At 35.2% G+C, this 21,977-nt stretch overlaps 2 protein-coding genes across 2 annotated transcripts; both read left to right on the forward strand.

Annotated features, from left to right (window-relative positions):
- The first annotated feature begins 9,815 nt into the window (after positions 1-9,815).
- On the forward strand, positions 9,816-16,900 carry LOC127108335 (ataxin-3 homolog). The gene is made up of 2 exons (XM_051045797.1): positions 9,816-10,334; positions 15,901-16,900. The coding sequence occupies exons 1-2, from the start codon at positions 10,095-10,097 to the stop codon at positions 16,654-16,656; spliced, it is 996 nt and encodes a 331-aa protein (XP_050901754.1). The 5' UTR covers positions 9,816-10,094; the 3' UTR covers positions 16,657-16,900.
- A 1,057-nt stretch (positions 16,901-17,957) lies between these two features.
- On the forward strand, positions 17,958-20,143 carry LOC127108336 (reticulon-like protein B12). Its single transcript, XM_051045798.1, has 4 exons — positions 17,958-18,264; positions 18,489-18,669; positions 19,307-19,518; positions 19,815-20,143. Exons 1-4 carry the CDS (start codon positions 18,198-18,200, stop codon positions 19,982-19,984), a joined length of 630 nt encoding a protein of 209 aa, XP_050901755.1. The 5' UTR covers positions 17,958-18,197; the 3' UTR covers positions 19,985-20,143.
- Positions 20,144-21,977: the final 1,834 nt, after the last annotated feature.

A 21,977-nucleotide genomic window follows, 5' to 3' on the forward strand; every position in this document is an offset into this window, starting at 1 on the left:
CAACATTGTGTTTGACAAAAAAGCTACTGAGAGCCTTGAAAAACTAAGCCTTAAATGTCCAGAGGAGGTAAATGGCCCCACCAGAGGCCAAACTATGATTTTAACAATAGAGGTATCACCTACAGGACATGAAAAGTGGCCCAAACCACAACGGTGGTCGATCTATGACCTTTAGGCCTTAGTTTAAGGCACCTGTGGGAAAGTGGGTGCATCCTCAAGACAAGGCATGTACCAACTAAAATAAGGGGTAAGTTCTTAACATTTTGACAAAAAATAAAAATAAAAGGAATTAAAATGAATAAAAATCGGACACGAAAATGCGCAAAAAAATAAATTGAACGCGTTAAAGTAATCCATGCAAAAAAAACTTCCGAAAAACAGATAGGTAAGATCAAATTTTGCAATAAAAAATACCCGGTTGATAAGGCTCAGGTTGGTTAAAATGCGACCATGTGAAGTGTTGAAAAAATTAAACGAACATGCGGGGATAAACTACACAAACCGTAGGTCAATGAAACTAACAGCTGCAAGCCCGATCTCAAAATTTTTCGCTTACTAATTTTACATGAAATTGAGAATTGATTCAACTGATCTATCTATAAAACAAAATTTTATTATGGTTGACTTTTTAAGCATTATGATGAAAGGAATGCATGTTAATGATATGCAAATGATGCAAATGTCGTGATAAATGTATCAATTTATTCATTTAGAGAAAAAATTGGGGTGTGACACAAGCGAGCTCATCTAGATACTGGTCGCGCTTAATAGTAATAGCAGTGACACATTCTTAAAACACTTCTTTTTCCTTATGAACATATCTAACAAGAAAACGTATCTTTTTCAAGCAACAACAAAGGCCAAAACAGCCGACACCCGACGGGTTTTGTATGTTAGTTCGGCTAAATCCTTTTGTCAAACGACCTCGTGGATCAAGACGACCAGAATTAAATGTGACAATACAATATGTTAGACATTAGGCATACACCGGGACCAAAACTTTCCAAAGTCTTTCTTGAGCACCCGATTTCAGACAGATGAACCTTCCTATGAGATATCCCAGCAAGATTCCTAGTGATAATACTCCCTCTAGTTACGACTGAGGACGAACTTAGAGCATTTTTTACCACTACTTGATCCAAAGAACCCTAGAGTTCCAATTGGACCAAGACAAGAAGGTTAATTACAACCAAATCTACAAGGTATCATGTATGTAAGATTCCTTCAATACCCTGCCCAACATCAGTGATCGTAGAAAAGATAACAACCATATGCATCCTATTCATCTAAAGTATCGTGTTATAACATTTCATCATATATGCAAACTTGAGATTAATTAAAATAAAGGAAATAATAACCATTTGAGCAACACCAAAGAAATATGAAATCCCCCCATTTACTTACTAAATATGGTATGTCTATCGTCCATTTAAGAATCTTCCACTATCAAGCGATTCTCTATGGATCACTTCATTTGTTTCTTCAGCGCCACCTCCGAATGAGAAACACTATCAATGTAGCCCAATTCTTTAGAGAAGGCTACCAATTTAATCTTCAGACAAGTTTCTTCCTGGGATAAGTCATCCAATATATAAGAAAAAGGTCCATCATTCGCTAAGAAATCACTCTAACGCTATAACTTGGAGAATTTGTTTGAACATTGATAATGCGACTCAAAATCTACATTATAGAAGATAGCACGGGCCACCTCTGTACGAGGGATAACCAGGTAGTACTGGTCGTTGAAGTTCTTCACGCTCATTGAATAAACCTCAAACATCTTGATATTTCGCCTAAGGGAAACCAGACCTTGACCCTAGTTCAAATCAACAGAACTCTGTCGGGCTTAAAAGATGTGGATGAAGAGAATTTGAGACATCACACCTTTCTTATATTTGCACCAATATTTATAAACTTTGATATAAGCTCAACTCACTGAGTGCAGCTGTGAAGGATCAATTACTAGATGGTTTAAAAAACTCATTTCAAAGTCGTTAAAGGGGAGACATCAACCTAGAAAAGAAAACTAACATTCATGGAGATGAATGACACAAATATCATACTTTCTACAAATTCTCTTATCCCTTTCGGGAGGAAGCAGTCCCTAATCCAATGAGGGATCCACTTCAGTAAAAGTGTGGTCTAGGTTGCCTTCACCCACAAAGGAAAAAACATTGTCCAATGTGTTTTGATCCATCCATATTTCAGAGTTGTTTCACATCGCCCTTCAAACTCTGAATTAAGAGTTGTCTATGTCAAAAGAAGTTGTCAACACATGAAAGAAATGATCGTAAGAAAAGCACAAGGTCAACACAAAGACAAAACTTGTGTCCCACTAAAGTCATATATAAAAAGAGAATCACCAAAGTACGAAACAAAAAAGACTAAAAACTCATAACTCTCCTCTTCAAAAACCTTACCAAAGTAAGTAAGTATATAAAAAAAGAGAAGTTCATGGTTAAACGTTACCTTAAAAAGGATGCAATAAATGACCCACACGGTGTAGGCTCTACTATAGTAGGTGGCACAAATAAGTTGAAATTAATTTTTGATGGAAGGAGATTGGCAAGGATAAAGAAGGCTGCAGACGCAAGAGAAAAGCTTAAAAGATTAACAGATGGTGAAAATGGGAACATGGTAAACCCCATAACTCCTTGTATATTCCATAAGAAACGTGAACCATGCAATCCTTATCATTTAGAAGTGTGAACCACACCACAAACAATTAAGATCTCATCGCACATTGTCCAAGAACACTAAAATGCCATAGTACTAGAAGGAATTATTACCACCAAACGTAGGTTCACGTGTTGAGATATACCTGCGAAGCGTTGCTAATCATGATAGACAAATTTAATACATCTCTTTCAAATATACATCAACATCCAATTAAGGCTCTTAATTTTCTTCTATCATGGCCAACCTGAAGACGGATCCCACAAAGCCCTCGTTATACGACATAGAAATAAAGGGCTTGAAGGCAACTGCTATGAGTCGTTTGCAAGGCTCATGAAGGAGGCCCAATAACAAATGTTGAAGAAGAATACACACGAAACAGGTGGACCTTAATAACTATTGATGACACACAATCATGCCCTTCATTATATCTCTCACCAATGGATCTAATCAAATGACAATCCTCACAGGGGTCGAATCACACATAGACATTTTTAACAATCCTTACTATATAAAGACTAGATCATGCCATTTTAGGTATTCAATCCATTTAAACTCTCAAACTACCTTTCATCCGGTCACTAAGTTAAACGTTAGAATGATATCCTTGCAAATCCACCATTTTCTATCGCATCGAAAATCTAATCCACTACACTGAAGATCAAATCCGACATATGTTAACTCCATTTCTTAAAAAAACACGGAGAATAAAAGATACCATTTCATATTTGATTGTTATATAATGGATTTATGACATTTGTTATTTATTTCTACTATTATTTTCTTTTCCAAAAAAATGCATGCGATTAATTTAAGGTTTCTGTTTAAAATATTGACACACGACAGTGCAACATGACACCGCCTAACGTATTACCACCCTACCAAATACAATGACAAAATAGAAAGCTCAAAACAAAAAATAAAAGGATATAAAACCGACAATTATGTCAATAAGACCAATATTTATGTAGTAATTAATTAAACTTATCCATTAATTATGAGCCCGATTTCTTTACAAATTTTATCCGTTTCTCATCTTCTATATCACACAACACAAATATCCCAAGGCAAAAAGCAATAAAAGAATAAGAACAAATTGTTAATTATATAATATAATTAGGGTTTAGTTCGTTCTTGAAGGAGCCAAAAGTATATATCAAGCACTCCACCAGGACCAAGGAGAGAGCAAGCCCATGGAAATTAACGGAGCATCCCTAACCGGCCACCTGGTTATGTTTTCGAATTTGTATTTGATGTTATTTTTCATATAATCAACTCTCTCACAAGTGTATGATGAACTCCTAATTGTTAATAAAGAAATTGAAAATTCAGAAACATCTTTTTTCTTTGTGATTGTGTAAAGTAACAACAAGTATGATGTTCTACCATATGGAATAAATCCCAACACAAATACTCAGGGGTGTTATCGCAAACACTGCGAGTGTGCAACCACAATAATCAAAACCACATAGCATGAAACATACACACAAAGAAAGTGGCATAACCATTAAAATGACAATAATAATCCCCCCCTCTGGAAGAAAGGCACTCCATAGGCCATGGTGGATTGGACACACGTCAACCTCAGACCATGTTTTCACCTGGAGGGGTGGGTGAGGGATACTGACCCTTGGTCGAGCACGATCCCAAAGACATCGAATAAACTTTGAGGAAAGACCTCGTAAGTTCACATGGATTCTAAAGCAATATACTCAGAATTAAACACTTACACCTTAAATAGGTAAAAAAAATAACACAACATCAATTTCATTTCACTTATACTTTACGATACATGGTGTTACAAAAAAAAACGGTTACACGAAAAGACATTTGAAGTGTGGGGTGCATTAAAGGCACAAAGTCCAAAAAACAATAACGTCTTTTCTTTGTTTTCCATTTAGGCTAAAAGAGTGATCGACGAACGAGACAATTATGAAAAACCCTTGCACTACCATACAGAGACAATAGTTTGAGGGGTAACTATTCTTAGTAGACAAGGGTTCCCATCGACCGATAGTCCAAATGGAATAATGAATTGCTCCTAATTATGCATATCCTAGGGAAACTTCCCTATAGAAGAATGTAACAGATCCAAGGCCATGATACATCCAACAACTCCCTGCACAACTCACATAGGGAATAACAGGTTGTTACAACTGCTCCATTATATAAAGGATACGATCGAAGAATATCAGGGACACAATTTCAAAATTCAAAATTCATTCACTCTTTTCCTTCATTCACTAACTTGAGCATTAAAGTGTTAACCTTGCAGGTCATGTACTCCTCCACAGCTGATGCTCAAGTCCATCATTTTCCACTATGATCATCGATTCTCTGATCAATTATGTTTCCATAACGAAACATAAATAAAAAAATCACTTCTCTTTCTCATACGCACACACACACGCACACACACACACACATTTTCCATCTAAAAATTAACTAAAATAATTTTTATATTTACATTAATATTCTTGATTTATTTTAATTTTAAAATAAAAAATAAGCACAAAAAGGATTGGACGAGAACTTGAATTAACATAAGGAAGACATTTTATTTTATCTTTGACAGATTGAAATTTCTTTATTTATAATTAGGGTTATTTGCACTAGAGTTTAGATAGATTATGAAATAAATATTTATATTATCCAAAGATAAATTTACATGGAATTCATTTCAACTTTGAATGATTGATTAAACAATTTGATCGGATCCAATCCAATTTCTCGCATTTTAATTTGAATCGGTTTTTAGATATTCAAATTACAAATTATACATTTTTATTAATGCTATAAAAACACTAAAAAATAATTGATTTGGTGTAATATATAACATACAATATATTAAAAATTAATAATCCAATATGAGAATGGTAGATTATGGTTGAAATAAATAAAATAATAAAAATAAATAGATTAAACTAAATTAATAAATAATATTAAAAAATAAGTATACTGAATAATATATTAACGCAATATATCATACTAAAAATAAATATGTATAAAAATGTATACATGTGATTTGGTTCAGTTTAGATAAGTTTTAGAAATCAATTCGAAGTCCGAAGGGGAAGGACAAAGAGAAGTCAATGGAATTCAAAGCGGCATCCCTCATCAAGTAGTTAAAAGAAATGGTTATCGACACCCCCAAAAATAGGACCGGAGACGCTAATAGGTATGGTGTGAATAATTCTGACTTGACAAATGCAGTGGACAATCCCGAATGAAGACCGAGTTCAGCCATTGCACGCCATACCAATATGCTAGGGGAGAATAAGCATAGATCACGCCGTTTGGTTAAATTTTTGTTTTATTGCATGTGTAAAATACACATTTCATTAAAAATATAATACCTTTTTTTCTTCAGAACGAATGAATAAAGTATGACTAAATTCTCTTCCTTATGATCATAAAGGATAACCATGAATCAATGTGTTGTTGAAAACACCACATGCATATGAATAAAGTAATCAAAGCCCAATGATAGAAGATTCTGGAGTGATGTCGCAAATGCCTTAGGCGTACGACCAAAGCAATAAAAACTTTGTAACAAAAGTCATATGGATAAAAATAACATGGAACTAAAGCAACACCATAATATGTATAAATCAATGGTAAGTAAGCAAAATAAAAAATACCAAGAAACACCAAATATGAAATTTATTCAAAACAAACATTACATAGTGTATATCTATCCAAAAAAAGAAGAACATTACAAGGTCGTATTGTCCCTGGAAAAAACCAATTTCCCGTCCAACATCTCCAAATCGCAACAAATTTGTTATCTTTAAATGTGCACCGAAGGATGGAAGAATTCCACATGTTGCAAGGAATTTTCAAAAGAGACATCCAGAACAGATAAACTATTTTCTAATGACTTCAAAAACTCTTTGAATAGCTCAAAGTTTTCATGACACATCTCCCGACAACCATTTTCAGCTTCCTTTCAACTTTCCTGAGCCTCGCTCAGAGACAACTCCAAATCCTTCACTTTCTTGCGAGAAGATTCTGATTCATGGTTCCCCTTTACAAGAGCGGCCTTTTTGGTGTATAACACCAACCGAGAAGATGTTAGACCTTTATATTTCTCCTTCATCTCTTGCGCTAGTGATTACACCCTCTAGGCCAATAAGCGGGGGTATATGAAATTATGCACTTCAGTTTACATCTCTCTCCGCAAATCAACCATCCAGGCGAGCTCATCCAAATATCGACCACGCTTAATAGTAAGAGCATTGACACATTCTCAAAACACTTCTTTTTCCTTATGAATACAACTAACACGAAAACGTCTCTTTTTCCAACAATACCAAAGGCCAAAACGACTGACACCCAACGAACCTTGTCCTCGCTTGAAAAATATGTGTAATCCTCCTCAGAAATATAATATCAAAACCCCATAGTTGTCACCAGATCAATACGGCTATAATTAAATGTGACAATACACCGTGTTCGACATTAGGCATACACTAGGACCAAACCTTCCTAAGTCATTCTTGAGCACCCGATGTTAGACATACAACCTTTCCCATGAGATACCTCAGTAAGAGGCCTAGTGATACTACTCCCTCTAGTTACGACCAGTGACGACCATATAACACTTTTTTATCACTACTCGATCCAAAGAATCCCAGAGTTTCAATTGGACCAAGACAAGAAGGTTAACTACAACAAAATCGATAAAGGATCCTATATGCAAGATTCCTCTAATACCCTGCCCAACATCAGTGATCATAGGAAAGATAGCAACCATATGTGTCCTATTCATCTAAAGTATCATGTTGTAACACTTCATCTTATCTGCAAACATGGGATTAATTAAAATAAGGAAATAATAACCATTTGAGCAACACCAAATAAATATGAAATCTCCCTCATTACTTGCCAAAGAAGTAACCCAATCAACACAACCCAATTCTTTTAAGAATCTTCCTTTTAAGAATCTTCCACTATCAAGCGAGTCTTTGTGGATCGTTTCATCTGTTTCTTCAGTGCCACCTCTGAAGAAGCAACACAGTCAACACAAGCCAATTCTTTAAAGAAGGCTACAAATTTCCTCTTCATGTAAGTTTCTTCCTAGGACAAGTCATCCAATATATAAACAAAACGTCCATCATCCGCTAGGAAATAACTCTGACGCTATAACTTAGAGGTTTTGTTGGAACATTGATAAGGCGACTCAAAATCTACGTTGCAGAAGATACCATGAGCCACCTCCGTATGGCGGATAACCAGGTAGTACTGGTCGTTGAAGTTCTTCTTGCTCGCTGAATAAACCTTAAACATCTTGATATTCTGCCTAAGAGAAACCAGACTTTGGCCTTAGTCCAAATCAACATAACTCTGTTGGGCTTAAAATAGGTGGATGAAGAGCATTTGAGACATCACACCTTTCTTATATTTGCTCCAATATTGATAAATTTTAACATAAGCCCAACTCACCGAGTGCAGTTGTGAAAGAGCAATTACTAGATGGTTTAAAACTAACATTTCAAAGTCGTTAAAGGGGAGACATCAACCTATAAAAGAAAACAAATATTCATGGAGATGGATGGCACAAATATCATACTTGCTGCAAATTCTCTTATCCCTTTCGAGAGGAAACACTCCATAATCTGAGGAGGGATCCACTTTAGTAAAAGCATGGTCTATGGTGCCTTCACCCACAAAGACAAAAACATTGTCTAATATCTTTTGATCCATCCACACTACAAAGTTATTTCATACCACCTTCCAGACTCTAAATTAAGAGTTGTCCATGTCAAAAGAAGTTGTCAACACATGAAAGAAATGATTGTAAGAAAAGCACTTGGTCAACACAAAGAGAAACTTTGCACCCCACTAAAGTTACATATAACATGAGAATCACCAAAGTACGAAACAAAAAAGACTAAAAACTCATAACTCTTCTATCTAGAAACCTTACCAAAGTAAGCAAATATGAAAAAAAAAGATGTTCGAGCTTAAACGTTACCTTAAAAAATGAAAAACTCAATGACCCACACGTTGTAGGCTCTACTATAAGAGGTAGTGCAAATAAGTTAAAATTAAGTGTTGATGAAAGGAGATTGACAAGGATAAATGAGGTTGCAGACGCATGAGAAAAACTCAAAAAACAAATGATGAAAATGGGAACATGGTAACCCCATAACTCCTTGTATATCCCATTAGAAACGTGAACCTTACGATCCTTGGTTTTGAGAAGTGTGAACCACACCACCAACAATCAAGATCTCATCACACACTGTCTAGTAACACTCAAATGCCTAGTGCTAGAAAGTATCATTACCACCAGACGTAGGGACACATGTCCAGACGTAGGGACACATGTTGAGATACACCTACGAACCGTTGCTAATCACGAGGGAGAGATTTAATGCATCTCTTCCCAAAATACATCAACATCCCCTTAAGGCTCTTTATTTTCTTCTATCATAGTCCATATTGAAGACAAAATCGCCAAAGCCCTCGTTCTACCACGTAGAAACAAGGGCTTCGGGGAAACTATCACGAGTCGTCCGCAAGATCCATTATGGAGGCCCAATAACAAATATTGAAGAAGAAGATACATGAAACAGCGAACCTTCGTCTTTGTTGATGACACACAATCACGCCTTCTATCACATCTCTCACTAATGAATATAATCAAACGACAATCCGCACAGGGGGCCGTATCACACGCAAACAGTTTTAACAACCCTTACCATATAAAGACGAGATCGTATCATTTTAAATATTAAATTCATTCCAACTCTCAAATAACTTTTCACTTAATAACTAACTTAGACGTTAAAATATTAACATTACGAGTCCGTCATTTTCTAACGCATCCAAAGTCTAATCCACTATGCTGAAGATCAAATCAAATATATCTTAATTCCACTCTATCACATTTTATTGAATAGAACAAATAATGTATTTTTTTAAAAAATAAATATGTAGAGTGGAGTATTTCATATTTAATTCTTATACAGTGGATTTATGACATTTGTTATTTTTTTCTACTCCTATTTTCTTTTTAAAAAAAATTGTGCGATTAGTTTAATGTTTCTTGTTCAAAAATTGACACGCGGCAATGCAGCACGACACCACCTAACGCATCACCACCCCACCAAATACAGCAACAAAACCGAAAGCTCAAAAGAAAAAACAAAAGGTAATAAAACCGACAATTATGTCAATAAGACCACTATTTATGTAGTAATTAATTAAACTTATCCGTTAATTAAGAGCCCGATTTCTTTACAAATTTTCTCCATTTCTCATCTTCTATATCACACGCAACACAAATAGCCCCAATCCAAAAAGCAAGAAAAGAATAAGAACAAACTGTTAATTATATGATATAATTAGGGTTTAGTTCGTTCTTGATGCTGTGAAATCGATTCAAATCAACTCGATTCAATTCGAAAACGATGATGGATGGAATAAGCAATGGAGGCATGTTGTATCACGAGGTACAGGAATCGAAGCTTTGTGCTGTTCATTGCGTCAACACTGTTCTTCAAGGTCCGTTTTTCTCTGAATTCGACTTGGCTGCACTCGCTTCCGATCTCGATTGCAGAGAGAGGCAGATGATGATGCTTCCTGCTCACTCCCCCGCCGGTGATTTGTTCTCACACAATGTTTCTCTTGACGGTGATTTCAGCATCCAGGTTCCTTTTCTTTTTACCCTAATTCTCGTATTTCTTATTCATTCAATTATTTATTTTTATTATTATTATTTTGATGTATTTTGAGCTTTTGTTTGAATGTGTTTAATAGACACTGATTATGGGTAAGGAATACTCTTACACGGTTTAATTAGATTAAAGTGTGTGTTTAGTGTGCCAACTGCCAAAGAAACTTAATCTAGTATGTAAGGATTTAACTCAAATATCCTTCAAAATCATGTCATAGAGACGAGGATAAAGTAAGTGTTGTAGCATAGATGAGAGATGAGAATGTTAGAAATATTAGAAAAGATAGGATTAGAAATAAAAATATTAGAGTGTTGGGGTAGTACCTATAGTAGAGATATGGTAAGGAAGATGGTGGAAAATAGACTTAGGTGGTTTACGTATGTTAGAGAGAAGACCTCCAGATTTTGTGGTAAGGAGAGTAGATCAGATGGAAAGAAGTCAAACAACTAGAGGAAGGGAAAGACTTATAAAGACTATAAGAGAAATTATTAAGAAAGATTTGAGATTAAAGATTTGGATAGAAACATGGTCTTTGATAGAACATTATGGCAAAAGTTGGTTTATGTAGCCGATCCCACTTAGTGGGATAAGATTTGGTTGTTGTTGTATCCTTCAAAATCATGTTTATGTAGCCTTTCTTTTGTGTTGATGAAATTAAAGTTGAGTTTTGGAAACAACTTAAGTTCGTGGTATGATACTGTTATCTTTTTCTTATTTTGAAACTTCCGTGTTGTTTGTTTGGGCTGTAATGAATGGAAATGGTCTGTAAGTCTTGTTTTTGTCGAGGAATTTTGTTATTGATTCTCTTGCTGTGCATGTGCATGGCTGATACATACATGTCTCATTGTGTCGTTGGTGTGAGAGGGTGTTTTGATTTGGCTGGAGATGGTTTTTATGAGATTTGTATTTAATGAGGGAATTAGTTAGTTACCCATGTGAGATACGCATGCATCATAGTTGGGTTTTATGAGTTTTCTATTTAGCGAGGGAATTAGTTAGTTATCCATGAGAGATAGGGATCTCTTTTGTTTTCACGCATGTTTTGTAATAGGCAATATCAAACAAGTAGTACGTATGCATGCATTCATTGGAATTGAAGCCAAATAATTGTGTTTTAATATAGGATATATCTTAAGCAATGATTTATTGAAGCTTCGGCAGTATCACTTCACACACACTGCCCCTCTTTTTAAATTTTATAGTGGGAATATTATATCAATTAAATGGTAACGGTTTATTAAGTCTGGTGTGATTTAGCTGTCCCTCCTTTCTTTTGTGTTGGTGAATTAAAGGCGAGTTTCAAAAACAGCTTAAACTCACGTCATGACTGAGTGTGATGTTTTTTCTTTTATTTTGAATTTTTGTTGTTTGGGGTGTTCAAATTTCAATTAAATTGAAACAATTGGCTAGCTTCTTTTCTTTAAAAAAATTGTTTTTGACTCTAGTGTATTTGTGGCTAATGGTTACTAAGTACTAACAATAAACAAAGTCTGATTGTGGCATTAGTTTGAAAATGCGCTTTGGTTTGGCTGGAGTTCAGTTATAATGCAACATACTTCATAAATAGTTATGGTTGTTATAATATTTGTTTAGTAAAGGATCTGGTTAGTTACCCATTTTGTTTTGACTCAGGTTTTGCAGACCAATATCGTCGTGCCAAACCCTACCCCGCCATGCTATTTCGCTATAGCGGTGATATAGTATGCTATTGACAACATAGACAAATAGTATATAATATCGTTACAACTGAATAATTGAGTTTTATATAAACGGATATACTAATATCCTTTTCCCTTCCCTCTGGAATCCTTTTACCCATAGAGTGGGAAATCTCATAATATTTAAATAAATTGATTTAGGGAATTTGTAATATCTTTCTTACTTATGTACAGATTGATATGATTAGGAAAGTCTCTTTAATTTTAGATGCGATTAGAACAGCATAATTACTATTTCCTTAATTAGTATAGGAGTTCTGTGTTAAGTGATTTATATTTTGTAAAGCAGAAGCTATTATTGGTTTGGTTAGAAATAAAAAAATTTGTTTTCTTTTAAAAGGTTGTTATAACTCTGGTAACTTTGTATTGTAATAAAAATCATGTTTTTTTCTCTCAAGTTCTATCATTATAAAAGCTTAAAACAGCCTATAAATTTTCAAAGTGTTGCTTTTCTTTATAAAAGTTATTTTTTCTGGAAAATCTGAAACAAGCCAAGCCATAGGCATGGACTTCTACCGAAAAATTTAAGCAAAGAAGGGATGTGCACTAGTTTTTTAAAACTTCAGCATGACCCATTTGTTTCTTCCTTGTGACTTCTCCCGTATGCCTTCTGTCTTTGATGCTTAGTTTGTACATTGAGTTGCTTAATCTCTATGATTTGTGTCACGACGTCTAAGCCCTGGCTGGTTTATGCCATCCGTCTTTGATGGTGAGTTTGTACATTGAGTAGCATAATCTCTATGATTTGTGCCATAATAATCTAAGATAGCTTTGTATTTCCAACTTCCCAAAATATCAAACACCTGATAGCAATATATAACTAGAAGTTTCCAAATACATGATGTACAACTGCAATATGAAAATGTATAGTGCTTCAGAATATTTGAAGTATCTAAATAACATTTAGGGCCACCAAATAAATGAGACCTACTAAAACAAACAATGATGCCGGACTATCCTACTAGCATTATGCCTGGGAATTTGGGATGGTCTTGGCACCAATAGGGATTTAAACTAACATACTGTATTGTAAGCAGATTCTTGTTCATACTCCTTTCTCTTCATGGGTTATACATCAATCCTTAGGCTACAGAATTGTAACCTAATTCCTCCTTGATTGTCTCCACAAGCGACTGTCATTATATGAGTACCATTGCCTAGTAGCTTTCAGACCAGTGAACCTTGAATAGCATGCCAAAGATTCAACACTTTTTCTTTGTTGAAGACCCGTCCCACTATGTGGATGACCTCAAATTGTTCAGTCATCATAGGTTCCTATGGCCTTTTATCACACATGGCCTCTATAGTGGTCAATGCCTATATCCCTCTTTATCTCCATTTGACTCCCCTAGTCCTTTTTTCCTCTACCTTGTTACCCATTGAGTGATCTTTGAAACCTACTCTTTTTTTTCCTTTTTAGTTTTTCCCTTCTACCAGGGGCTGGTCCTCTTGTTTCTCCCTTGTTTTGTTTGCCCCTTGACTTTTTTTCCCTTTCCATGTACTGAATTTTGTTGTTACTTGACTTTTTTGCTCGTTCCTCCATAGTGTGGAACATATATTCTAGATTGTTCCTTGTATTTGCACCCAATACCCTCATAGTTAAACCTCACAAGATTCATATGGGGTTTGAATGAACAAAGATGAGAAAGGATGTATGAGTTTAGCGAGTGTGATTTGTGAGTTTTGGATGGTTAGTCTATAATGGATAGACATAAGAAGGGGTTAGAGCTTTGGAGGAGGGCATGTGATAATTTGAAAGAGATTTTTGGGACCTTTGGCTAGGAGGTGCAGATCTGTTTGAAATATTCTTGCTCTAACACCCATAGTATGCAACATATATTCTAGATTGTTCTTGTATTTGCACCTAATTCCTCATGGTTAAACCTTGTAAGATTTCAAATGGGTTTCGAATGAACAAAGGTGAGAAAGGATATATGGGGAGTTTAGTGAGTTAGTGATTTGTGAGTTTTGGAGGGTTAGTTTATGACGGATACTAATAAGAAGGGATTTTAGGAGAGCATGTGATAATAAGAAAAAGATTTGGGGCCTTTGGCTAGGAGGTGTGCAGACCCAAAAGATTTTGTTGTATCTTTTTAATTCGGGAATTTGTATCATTATGTCAGACCCTAAAGATTCTGATGCAACATTAGAGGGAATGAAAACTAGTAGCACGGGAAGTGGGAGGAGAGCTGGAGAAAGGCCTGATGCTTCCTTGTAAGGAAATCTATCCAGTAAAATGTGAACGAAGCCCAGATTATGGGGATGTAATGGCATGCTCATCTTTTAAGAAGGAAAAATAAGCCAAGCTCAAATAAATAAAAGATGGAGACGTGGGAAGGAAAACATATGTTTATGGTTCTGTGCCTAAAATCAAGTTTCATCTTGCTAGTGTAGATGGTGAATTCGATTGTGTAGATGCTTGTGCAATCTAGATTATCATTGTCATCCACACCTTGTGAGGCGTGCACAAAACAAGAGTCGCAAAAGAAGGCAATATGTTGAAAGTTCCACACCGTATGATATATGGTATGAACACATGTTTATAAGTTGGAACAATCTTCACGTTATAAGTCGATTTTGTAAGATTGAGTTAGGTCCAACCACAATTCTAAGATGGTATCAGAATCTCGCTCAAGATCTGTTGAACCATCCACTATCAGGTTTCCGCTATCGGGACACCCACCATTTATATCCACGCATCAAATCCAATTTGACTGGGCGTGAGGTGTTGTTTAGAGTCTAACATTCAACAATATATGTCATATATGGCCAGAACATATTTTTTATGTGGGGGTAATTTTCACTTTACAAGTCGGCTTTATAATGTTGTGTTAGGTCCAACGACAGTTCTAAGCCAATTCAACCACACTCCACTATAACTCATTTCGTAGACCTTGGGGAGAAATGACGAAGTAGGTGAAAACAGTAATCTCAGTCTTGGAAGCATCCAGAGTGTCGATGGAACCACGGGTGTTGACATGAGAGAAATTATGTCCAAAAAAAGAGATAAGGGGTTGTTTGCACTGAAACCTAGGTACTCATGGTTTGAAAGAAATATGGAGATCTGGTATAGAATCAGGGCAGGGAGGAGACAATGACTTCGGAAAAGCTCATCAGAAGGTTACCAAACGTGCTTGTAAGTTGTATGTGCTATGGTTGTCGGTGGCATGTGGAGGAGGCATGGTGGAGAGGTGGAGAACGACTGTGCAAGGGTTCGTTAAATAGTATTTGTAGCCGGAGTTTTTGGGGTTCTGTAGGTCGAGAGATTACACAGGCAATGTATAAGCAATGATAGGGCTTTCCCTGAAAAATAACAAAAAAATTCCGGTGGCAAGGAATGGGACAATTGTAATTTGGTGCCATGATAGTGGAGAGTTTTAACTAAAAAGATAACAGTTTTTGAAAATTATTTGACACCAATAGACAGAGGATTCACCAATTAATCACGGTTTAGGGTTGCCTCACTTTAGGATCTAGATACCATGTTGAATAAGAGACAGACACAATATTGTACATAAAATTTTATCTCTATTTATAAGATATAATATGAAATAACTGATCTATAGAATAAATGGATGAATATTTTCATCTGTTATTGAAGTTAAAACTTTTTAGGATTATATTTATGCATGTTGCCATGCCTTCAGTGCCCTGTATGATTCAGATTCTAATAAAAACATTTTTAGTTTAAAGTAAAACAGTGGTTTCTATTTATTGAGATTTTTGTTGCATACATCCAATATTTTTCTGGCAGGCAATATAGGACTTTGATCCGATGCAATTTTATGAGTTAACTTAATTGTGCAAAGCCTTTCTTGTAGGTTTTACAAAAGGCTTTGGAGGTCTGGGACCTACAAGTCATTCCTCTTGATTCTCCAGTTGCCGAGCCGGCCCAGGTTGATCCCGAGCTGGAAAATGCTTTCATTTGTCATTTGCAAGATCATTGGTTTTGCATCCGCAAAGTGAATGGAGAGTGGTATAACTTTGACAGTCTTTATGCAGCTCCACAGCACCTTTCCAAGTTTTACCTTGCAGCCTATCTCGACTCTTTGAAAGGCTCTGGGTGGAGCATATTCCTGGTGAGAGGAAATTTTCCAAAAGAGTTTCCCATCTCTTCGTCTGAAGCTTCCAACGGTTTCGGCCAGTGGCTTTTACCCGAAGATGCTGAGAGAATAACTAAATCTTGTAACTCAGTACAGCAGGCGCCACAACAAGAAAGAGCTGTGGAAAGGCAACAATATTCGAATCAGTTTCTTTCACCCGAGGAAGCTGAACTGTTTTCGGACATGGAAGATGAGGATCTAAAAGCGGCTATAGCAGCTAGTCTGATGGATTCAACCCCAATTGCGACCAATATTGCTGAAGCCAGTAATCCTCAAAATAATGACAAGCAAAAGAGTATACAAGTGGAAACCATTGAAGCTAGTGTACCTCCCACCATTGATGAAAGCAACAAACATGTGGAAGCTAATGAAGCCGGTACTCTTCTGAATGATAAAAACAATCAACAAGTCGCATCTTCTTTAGGCGGTGATGACTCTGAAAGGGAAAACCAGAATAAAGAGAAGGCTCTCTGAGTTGAGAGTAGTGTGGTTTTATTTGCACCTGATTTGTTTTTGCAATTGAGGAGAATAATTTATATCGGTTTAGTTGGTCAAAACATATATCAGTGGCTTGAAGTCATGGTGCTGTGCAGTATACACATTCTCACATGGATTGCATGATTTATTTTATATTGTAAGGAAAACCCTTCAACATGTTAATCTGATTATGATATTATCCACTTTTGATACTATTTTTAAAAACCCTTAATCATTTCCATCTGATTGTAAAGTTCTTTTTAATATTCACTTCCATACTAGGTAAAATGTATATGAATCAATTATTTGGAAATGCCTCAGATGTATTTTACTAAGTATGAAAATAATCTTTGACATTAGATGCCTTTTTGGGTTCTAAAAGAAGAATTCTTTCTCAGCAATTGGGATATTAACCTGCACCTATCTATTAAAGAAAACGGACTTGATATGAAAGCCACTATTTCTGCCTAATTCACAATGCATTTTCCAAATTTTGTCCATCAACAAGGTAAAGAGATCCAATCAACAATCACCTACTCTAGAAAAGTCTTAATATTTGAAACCGAAAGTTTGATATCAATGAAAGAAAACCAAACGCCTCATGGTAAAATGAGTGTCATCTTTGAATTTTCTTCTTCTTATTATTATATTAAAACAACTTCATCTTTGAAATCACTTGAAAAACAGAGTTTTAGTTGATATTTGACATTAATTTAAAAAACAAAATTCTCCTTTAAATGAGTGCCATTTATCGATAGTTAGTTGGTTTAGTGATGATTGATACTGTAATTGATAGAGAGGACTACGGTTCAATCTTCGCAACTGCAATCGGAAGAGGCTAAAACCACACTTGATGTTCGAACGGACTTTCGAACCGGATTAGTCGGTCAAGTTAACTGGATACTAGTGATGAAAATAAAAAAAATGAGTGTCATTTTGTCTTATTAAATCAGTTTAATTGGTAATTATGTAGAAACATCATTTGGAAATGCACGAGTTCAAACATGTAACAACCCACTTTTTCGAGTCCAACAACATTTTAATGAATAAAATATATTTAAAATAATAATTATTTTTAGAGTAATGCTAATTTGTGTCCCATGAGCATAAGATAAGATATCCACGTGTAGAAAATTTGTATTGAAAAAACAAATTATAGAATTAATTTTATATCTTTATTAAAATCAATGCACAATTTTCAACCCAAAATTACTTTCTTTAATTTTTATCTATAGCCCTACCATTACCCTTATTTTTAATATAAAATTTTAGGCTAATGTTAAATCCTTGGTTGGCATAAGAGAGTTGAAAAGCAAAATGTGACTCTACTTTTAGGCTGGAAAATGAAACCTTGCCTATAAATTACATAATTCAGGGACCACTCTTTCAATAAAACTCATAACATGAATAAGAAAGAAAAAAGAGGGAAGAAAACAAAACTATGTTCTAAACTTAATTAAGAAAAACACACTTCACTATTTTCCTTCCTTCTCTGCTTTTTAGTAACACTGATCCTTTCTTCTTTTTCCTCATCTAAAATGGATTCATCTCAGCGATTATTCAACAGAGAAAGAACTCTTCATCAGATCCTTGGAGCTGGTCAAGGTAACACCATTTTCTCATTCTTTTTTTGCTTAAATTTCTTAACTTTATTCATTATTTCATTTAAATTTTCATTCTTGTTTTTGTTTATGCTCTTTTGATGCTATTTAAAATTTAAATAGCCAAATGGGTTGTGCTTGTTTTTTTTTTTTTTGAAGTGCTAATTTTGAAAAGAATGATCCTTGACCCTGAATTTGATTTTGAATGAATGTGATTTTTCAATGCAGTTGCAGACTTGATACTTTGGAGGAGGAAGAATCAAACTGTGATGATACTGTTGGTGACATTAGCTGCATTTGTTGTGTTTGAGAGATCTGGTTATACCCTTTTGTCTCTTGTTTCTAATGTTCTTCTCCTTCTTGTTGTTATTCTTTTTCTTTGGGCTAAATCAGCAGCAATTCTCAATAGGTAAAATTAAATACTCTCAATTTTATGTTTCTTTTTTGTATACTTTGACTTGGATCTTCTTGAATTTCATTATGTGTTTGAATTGAACCCTTGAGAACTTGTTTGGATCGACTTATTTAAGCTTACCTATTGAAGTGTGCACTTCTGAAAGGGTTTATTGATGGATCATTGATCATCTATATATCAAATTCAGATATTTATTCTGATCAAGAATCGTAAAATACTCTCTCCTTCCCACAATGACTCCGTCCCACAACGAGTGAGTGACCCATTTGACCATTTCACATATTAAGAAAAATGAATAAATGAAAGAGAGAATGATATTTTTACTAAAATATCTCTTATCATTATATGGATCTTATTACAAAGTTAGTTCATCAAACTCAAACCCCTTCTTGACATCTAGAGCATCATGACCAAGTGACTGCAGCTGACCAACGCGTCTTAGATATAGGCTTTGATATCATCTTACAACTTGAGTTTGACTTAGCTTAACTATACAAAACTGACATGTAAGGTGGATGATACCCGGTTCGCTTCATGACTCGACATAACTAAACATCTTGAACGTGACTTAACGCTTTACATTTATCAGTAAAATTTACAAAAGCATGATGAACTATTGTTTATTTTACAGACCTGCTCCACCTCTACCACAGTTGCATCTGTCAGATGAAATGACAAATGAAATGGCAGCTTTTATCCAAACCAGAGTAAATAATCTGTTTTCAGTTTCTCATGATATTGCCCTTGGCAAGGACTCAAGGTTGTTTCTGAAAGTAGCTGCATACCTATGGTTAATTTCTGTTGTTGGTGGCTTCACTGATTTTCTTACCTTGGCATACACCAGTAAGTTTCTCGGCATTATTTGATCAAAATAGCTTTATATATAAGCACTTATATGATAAGTGCTTATGCTAAAAGCTCTTGAATAGCTTATGGAAATAAGTTTATAAGTTATATGAAAATAATTTGACTTAAATTTATCATTTTGTTATAAAAATAGCTTATACATACACACTTACATGATAAGCAATTATTAGAAAATCACTTAATTAAATTGTTTTTCTAAACATGCCCTTAGAATCAATTAATCTCAGTTCTTGAAAAATGAATTTGTTGTTGTGTTTTTGACTATGTGGCAGGTCTCTTTATTCTTCTTACTTTACCTGCACTCTATGAAAGATATGAAGATTACATTGATAGATTTGTTTTGAAGTGCTACATCAAATTATGCCAATTGTATAGGAAAATAAATGAGGAATATATCAGCAGAGTCCAATACTGGATTCTAGAGAAGAAAAAGCTGAGCTGAGTTTGTATTTTATTGTCACATTCATTTTTGGTAAATTGTTTCTATTACTCTTTGAAATATTTCTTACATGATCATATTGGTCATATTGTGGTTGTGAGTATAGTGATCTTCTCCATATTGAAATGGATACATAACATGGATCTATCAAAGTTACACTCATTCGTAGAATAAACATTATTAAATGTTAGATAATTAATTGATAATCCTGGATAATCTTCGAAGAATCGTGTTCGTTCACTTTCCGAACAAAGTATTTCGATCCTATTTATGCCTGGGTTCACGAAATCTTTGTGGGGATAATTCTTGAAGAAAGAATGTTTCTGGCAAAAGAAAGATTCTGGAACGTAGAATGGTTTTTGTGTGTAACCCTAAACCGAGGTCAGATTTCCCCCTTTTATAGGAGAACGAAAACTGAAAACGAAAAGTCATACCTTTTCAAGAAAAACGGTAATAACGGTTGGGAAGGTTCAAACGTTCAAAAGTCATACCTTTTCAAGAAAAACGGTAATAACGGTTGGGAAGGTTCAAACGTTCAAAAGTCATACCTTTTCAAGAAAAACGGTAATAACGGCTTCGCCCCTTGGAACCCAGTTTTCAATTACTTGCAGTCAATTACACGTTGGCTCTACGAGCGTGCACTCCGCACTACTCCTAACTCGTTTCCAAGCTTTAACGCATAATTGCATCGGCCTAGAGTAAATCTCATTACTACTAAAATCATGGGTGATACTAAAATCACCAACAAATCCCCCCCATTTTAGTGTAATCCTTGATTTACTTAATATATATAATAAAATATATAAGGGTATATAACAATCAAACAGATGCATAAACGAAAATGTCTTGCGATTGAATTTTCATTTTAGTACAAATACACATTTCAAACACTCGAAAATCTGGGTGTCATAGCGATTGAACCCGTCAATCCATTTGAATGTCAGAAGATATAGTACACATATGTTTCTTACAATACTCTACTATTCATACTTGACACTTTACAAGCCATGTGTCCTTATCCATTAATAAGCATATAGGAAGCCAAGTCCAAACTTCTTGAAGCGGCAAAACTTCATGCTTACATAGGTGATTCTTTTAATCTTGTACCTGCATTTACAATTTTTCAAAAGAACCATTAAGAAGATATACTTCAACCTAACCATCACTTGCAGGTCTGAGCACATACCCTGGGAAGATAAATATAATTGCTCCAATCTTTAACTATGATCTTTCCACATTGAATTCTGCTTCTAACGTCATATTAGAAGGGAATTGGGTATATCAAAGCTAATAGATTTAAATGGACTTTAATCCCATCCCAATTACCGACTTCTTTACTAAGTCTCTAGCTAACCCCTTCGTCAAGTGGTCAGCTAAGTTTTGTTGCGACCGAACAAACTCTATAGATATCACCCCATTCATGATTAATTCTCTAATCATACTATGTCTGACACCCAAATGTCTAGACTTTCCATTGTATATTTGACTATAAGCTTTAGCCAATGTGGCAGTACTATCACAACGGATAGAAATTGGTGATATCGGTTTAGGCCATATCGGAATCTCGTATACCAAGTTCCTTAGCCATTCTGCTTCTTTACCAGCAGCAGCTAATGCTACAAACTCAGATTCCATTGTGGAACTAGTTATACATGTTTGCTTCTTGGAAGCCCATGAGATAGCACCTCCCCCAAGCAAGAACACCCATCCACTTGTAGAGGATGAATCTTCAGCATTATTTATCCAACTAGCATCCGAATAACCCTCTAACACCGAAGGAAATCCCATATATGACAATCCATAATTCATTGTACCCTTCAAGTACTTGAATACCCTAGTTATCGCATGCCAATGATGCCGGCTAGGATTACTCGTAAATCTGCTCAACTTTCCAACCGCATAAGCAATATCCGGTCGAGTGCTAATCATAGCATACATCAAAGAGCCTATAGCTCTTGAATATTCGAGTTGATCTACAGGTTTACCTGTATTTGGC

Source organism: Lathyrus oleraceus, chromosome 7 (genome assembly GCF_024323335.1).
Source record: "Lathyrus oleraceus cultivar Zhongwan6 chromosome 7, CAAS_Psat_ZW6_1.0, whole genome shotgun sequence".
In the NCBI taxonomy this organism is placed as follows: domain Eukaryota; kingdom Viridiplantae; phylum Streptophyta; class Magnoliopsida; order Fabales; family Fabaceae; genus Lathyrus; species Lathyrus oleraceus.